Genomic DNA, 6,011 nt, shown 5'->3' on the forward strand with positions numbered 1-6,011 from the left:
GTTAATTCGTGTGGTCATCTTCATCTCGCGCAGTGCGCTGGGGGAAGTGCGTTACAGTTGCGCCTTCTAGAACCAGAGCGCATTCCAAAACTAAAGCGCGCTGCCATGGAACTGGCAAGCGTTCCAGAACTGAAAGCGCGTTCACGTGGCGCGCGTTCTCGAACAAGAGAGCGGTCCAGAACTTGGAGCTCGCTAACTCGCAGTCTCGCACCCGTGGTGTTTCTGGTTATTCGCGTGGCGCGCGCGTTCCAGCTCGAGCTCTTGGTTCCAGCATAAAAGCCGAATATTAACATTATGGAGCAGGCCACAGTTAGATCACAGTCACATGTAATTAAATTTGAAAAATAAAATTATAATTCGATTTAAATAAATTTGATATCATTTAATTCATTTTTTCTTTATTAAAAATGTAACACTGTAATTTAAAGGCTGATATAATTTCTCCCAGGCCCTGAAGGAGCAGAGCGTTCAATACTACAGAGCTTCCTTTTTTATTTCATTGACCGGCATTATTTAATTATTATTAATCATTTTAGTGTCTGCACGTGTTTTTTTTTTTAACACAAAACCTCTCAGATCCCCTTTTCTTCTTCTTTATCATTCTGTCTTTATTCAACCCTTTCTTCCGTCTAATAAACTTTTTTGTAAGTTTATTTACTAGTATAAGTGTATTTGTACAAAAGAAAGGAAAACAAAAAACCCAAACAAACAAACAAACAAACGAACAGTCCGTCACGTGATCAGTCCTTTTTACTGGAGTTCAGCTGCTCCATATTAAATAATACTTTGCTGTTTTCTTCATCTTCATCACCAACGTCTTGCTCTTCTTTTTCAGTAAAGCAGTCTTTCAATTGTCTTTTGCAAAAAAACCTTTTTTCCTCTTCCTCTTCATCCTTATCCTCCTCTTCCTCCAGCAGTCTCTCAATGTCTTTGTTCATTGATTAAATTGTTTTTTTGTTGTTGTTTTGTTTTTGTTTTATTATAAACTCCCCCCGCCACCCCTGGGTAATTTTACCGGGGGTGTTGGGTCCCCAGTGGGTTGAGGGCTGGCTGCCCCCCCGCCCCGAGCCCGTGGATGAGCACGCGCGGAACGAGCGGCGGTCTGTGGAGCGCGGGATGCGGCGCGCTGGGGCTCCGGTACATGCTGCTGTACATGGCCGCCGCTGCGGCCGCCGCCGTGCTGCCGTCCACCCCCCCGAGCAGCCCCGGGGGATAGAAGTAGGGCGACGGAAACATCCGCTGCAGCGCTGAGTAACTTCCCGCCTCCGCGAGCAGCTCCAAACCCACCGCCGTCTGCCGCTTCCACTTAGTCCTGCACGAGACACACAACACCCAGCCGTGATTAGTCGAGTGATCGATACAGACGAGGATCGGTTATTGATTAAAGATGGCTTCACCACACGACCCTCTAAAACTTACCTAATAGTAAGATAACAAATTTTAACTGCTGGTTTGTTTGATTACTGCAGTTTATTATTGATTACTGGTAGTGATTATTGATTATTAATCGTAATAATTTCCCGACATGATTATATTACTATATCGTCTAAGATGCCGTTATTTTGCGTTTTATTTCATTATTAAAAGCGTGTATTGATTAATTAGTATTGATTATTCATTGATGAAATGATATCGCCCTCATGAGATCCGAATATGTTCGTCAAACTGCGCTGTGAATGAAGCACAAAATAAGAGCAGAAATTCAAATGAATTCGTCACTGATGATTATTGAAGGTAAATATTGACTAATGAAGTCAGATTGCACTCTAAAACTGCAGGCAGCGTGAAACGAGACATTAAAAAAAAAGAACGAAAAGAAAAAATACATTGCAGTGAAAATATTCTGAAGTTGCAACAGTAGCACAGTTTGAGTTTTAAAGTTATTTGCAGTTATTAATGTACTGAAATTAATCTTATTAATTTAGTAAGTAATCATCTAATTTATTAGCCAATTGAATATGTGTAAATGTGTGTGTGTGTGTGTATGTGTGTGTGTGTGTGTGTGTGTGTGTGTGTGAGAGAGAGAGAGAGAGAGAGAGAGAGAGAGAGAGAGAGAGAGAGAGGGAGAGACCGAACAAAACGAACCGAAAAAAGTTTTTTTTGTTTGTTGTTTTTGGGAAAAAAAGGAAAAACAACAACATTTATTTATATTGTTATTCTATTCATTATATTAATTTCAGTTCTTCAGATAAAGCTTGTGACCTACTTCAAAATAACTGGACATTGGCTGAAAACGTGCTACAAAAATAAATCAACATATACATTAAGCATTGAAACTGCACGTGACGAACAGGTGTAGATTAAATCTATTAATTTAAAGTGCGCGATAAAAAGATCCCGTTAAAAAACGCGCAGAACGCCGAACTGCATAAAAACGGGTCCACAAGACCGCCGAGCTCGAGCTGATATTTCATATTCACAAGTAAAATAATTTGGTTTGACCAACTTCAGGTATCAGCCACCTCCCCATTAATGGTGATTAATCGTGATTAGCAACATTATTATTATTATTATTATTATTATTATTATTATTATACCGGGTCATGGCCAGGAGGTTTACAGCAGTTTAAGTCTGTAAAGGTGTGAAGTGAGGGGGCAGTGGGGGTCTTACCGTCTGTTCTGGTACCAGGTTTTGACCTGCGTGTCGGTCAGATTGAGCGCCGCCGCCAGGTCCATACGGTCCTGCACGCTCAGGTACTTCTGCCTCTCGAAGCTGCGCTCCAGCTGGTTCAGCTGATGGTCCGAGAAGGCCGTGCGCGCTTTCCGGGGCTTCTTAGTGCGCACTGGGGGGCTGTCTCTGGAGCTGGAGATCTCCCGATCCCCCTCCTCTTTAGTGGCTGGAAAAGAGCGGAGAACGAGAATAACATTTAGCCGAGAATATTTCTAATTTGATAAAAAAATATTATTATACACGCACATAAAAGCGCAGATGTAGTGCTGTTCATTTTCATACACAGACATTTTTATTTCCTCAAAAATGATATAGTTAATACAGGTTCATAATTATCTGAGAGAAAATTTAGACTCTGGATTTTTCAACAATTAAATTTGATGGTAGAAATAATGAATGTAGGCCTGATTTCGATCTGATTATTTAATATTTCTGATGTGTAATGACTGTTAACATCACCGCCAGCATCAGATTTACAAAAGATAAACAAAACCACAAAAATCTCTGTTGGCGTGAAAGAAAAAAAAGGTGAAGGCGAAATAAAAAAGAATGGAAAGGTATAGAATCGATAGCTGAATCCATCTCTATTTGTAGCAGTGTTTTTGTGGCGCTCTATGATCCCCCCTCTAGGAAGAACAATAATCTCTCTAATTGCCCCACTAGGGAGGCTGCAGCACCGGGGCAACTTCAGCAGGCTTTACATCTGTTATGCTAATATCAGAGAGAGCTCAGTGACAGCGTGATTTCAACCTCTTACACAACTAAAAGCACTCAGATAAAACACCAAGATTGGAGAATGTTGCTCTAATTTAGATCAGGTTTGTTATGAAAAGTGTCAAAATGCGGCGAATATTTCAAACAGACCGAAACAGATGGAAAAAAATTTGAAACTGCCAACAAATATTTCATTTGTATTTCAAATATGTCAAAACATTTTAAACCTATCACTGCAAAAAAAGACTGAAAATATATTACAGTTACAGTTTATTATAGTTAAATTCTTTTCTCCCGTTTATTTTCTACCAAACGACTATTTTGTTGAATTTCTTCCGTAGCTTTACTACAAATATAAGCCTAATATGGTATTATTGTAATATTGTATTAATATTGTATAGTTATAGACCATAATATGATGTGTGGTTGAAATCATGTAATCTCTGCAGGTTTTCGTATTGAGGTAACAGTAAACAGAGCAGGCCTGTGCTGCCTCTACAGTGAAAAAAATACACAGCTTTTTTAAAGCAATCATTACCGTTTATTTCGTCTTGTATAATGAAGTCAGTAAACTGGAGGTCGTAAAACGCTGGGCTTATTGAAACACTATTGTGGTGGATCTGAACTGCACTGGGGATCTGAAGTGGTTAAAAAGGAAAACTGATGAAAACAGAAAAAGTCTTTTAGAGCGCTACTAAGAGAGCCCAGTTTAGTGCAAAATTGCGAATTAACGAAATTTGATCGTGTTAACAGCCTCAGACTTAAACTACTAAGAAACTTTAACAGTGAGCAAACCCAGATGATTCTGTTCTGAAGTACAGACTGAGGACACTGAGGCAAACTAATAAATAAAGGAAACAGGTGAGAAAATACTACAAAATAAAATAATCTTCAAAAAAATTAGAGGATTATTTTTCTAAATAACATTTTAAACACCGGCCTTAAAATGATGAGTCTAGTGAAACTCCGAGTGACTCCAGTGCAGCTATAGTGGTATCTGAACTGCATTATGTTGAATCTGATAATACAGGGAATTTAATGAGAACATATATTTAATATAACTTTTTCTTAAACATTAAAAAAAATTATTTAGCGCTGTTAAAATGCTGAGTCTATTTATATTGTATTATTAAGTGACACGAACCCAATTTTGCTTGATTGATGTGAACAAAAGGAAAATATTTTTTTTTTCCCGGACTAAACATTTTATTTCTAAATCTGTTAATTTCACTAAACGATTTTTTTCAGATTTAAAATATTGAGCTTATTGAAACTCCGATGTTAAACTCCACCAACACAAACTCGGATTATTTTATTAATCTTAACAAATCCGAGCGCACACATAATAACCAAAAATACATCTTTCTTTACCTCCCCAAACGGTTATTAGCCTCTCACCTTTGCACTTGTCTCCCTGCGCGTCCTCCCTTTTCTCCGCTTTGCTCCTGCTCTCCTCCTGCTCCGCTTTGCTCCTGAACGGATCTGCGGCTCCTCCGGCTCCTCCGGCGGCTCCGGGTCCGCCCCCCTCCGCCTTGGGCGCGTGCTGGTGCGGGGACTGCGCCGCGGCGCTCGTGCTGTAGGGCGCGCAGGCGGCCAGCGGCTTGCCGTCGCCCAGGATGTCCTTGATGAGGAAAGAGGAGGTGGCAGTCCGCGGGGCCTGAGGCTGCGGCGAGAGCTGGCGGTGAGGATGATGATGGTGGTGCTGATGGTGCTGCTGATGGTGGTGGTGATGAAGGCCGTCTTGGAGGAGCCCGTGCGGCTCGGGAGGCTCCGCGGTAACCGAGATGGGCGAGGAGGGCGCCGTGCCCACCGTGTCCACTTCCGAGCACGGGGAAGGGGTGGACTGTCCGCGGTAATCCGCACGAAAGTCTCCGTTCATGAGCGCAGAAGTGCACGGGTTGGACGCGGACAGGATAGTGTCTATTCCGAAACTAGACCCGCTGGATCCCTCCATGGTGGTCAGGCGGCGGCGATTAGGGAGCTTTCATCACAACTTTTTCCTCCATTTGGCTCGAAATGAGGAGAAAAACTGAAAGAATAAGAAGAAAAAACAAAAACAAAAACACGAAACCAAACGGCGCGTAAAACCGTCGCCAAATTACGCACCAAGTGGAAGCCAACGAGGAGAGCGAAGAGAAGAGCGAGCTAACATTTCAGAAACAAGCAAAAAACTGGAGAAAAAATCCTTCAGAAACTGTGTGATGCTCTGCGCTCCAAGGTGTTCGTACATTCAGTGTGAAATGTGGACAGCAGTGCGGTGTGTGTTAAGCTCCCACGTCCCTGTTTCTTTCTCTTTTTTTTCTTTTTGTGTTGTTGTTGTTGTTCTGCTCATTGAACTTTTTCTCTTAAAGTTGAGCTTTTCGCAGGGGCTCTAAACTCCTCGACATCACTCTCTCTCTCTCTCCTTTTTTTGCTAGTAAAATCCTTTCCAGTGTGGCTCGCCGATGACTTCCTCCGGTGACGTCACGGCCCGGCGTGTACGTGTGCGTGCGAGCGCGCGCGCGCTTGTTATTTCTCCTTTATTATAACTCCTCGTGTTTTCCCCCCTTCTCTCTTTTCATTGGCCAGATCGTGACAGGACCCTGATCCAGCCAATCAGAGAGCCTCTCAGAGCTACTCAGACAAA

The 6,011-nt window shown here is 42.0% G+C and overlaps 1 protein-coding gene across 1 annotated transcript; it reads right to left on the bottom strand.

Annotated features, from left to right (window-relative positions):
- Positions 1 to 975: 975 nt before the first annotated feature.
- barhl2 (BarH-like homeobox 2) lies at positions 976 to 5,541 on the bottom strand. The gene is made up of 3 exons (XM_036569540.1): positions 4,784 to 5,541; positions 2,612 to 2,837; positions 976 to 1,312 (listed from the first exon to the last, which is right to left on the bottom strand). Exons 1-3 carry the CDS (start codon positions 5,337 to 5,339, stop codon positions 1,012 to 1,014), a joined length of 1,083 nt encoding a protein of 360 aa, XP_036425433.1. The 5' UTR covers positions 5,340 to 5,541; the 3' UTR covers positions 976 to 1,011.
- Between the last annotated feature and the right edge of the window lie 470 nt (positions 5,542 to 6,011).

Source organism: Colossoma macropomum, unplaced genomic scaffold (assembly GCF_904425465.1).
Source record: "Colossoma macropomum unplaced genomic scaffold, Colossoma_macropomum, whole genome shotgun sequence".
Lineage (NCBI taxonomy): Eukaryota > Metazoa > Chordata > Actinopteri > Characiformes > Serrasalmidae > Colossoma > Colossoma macropomum.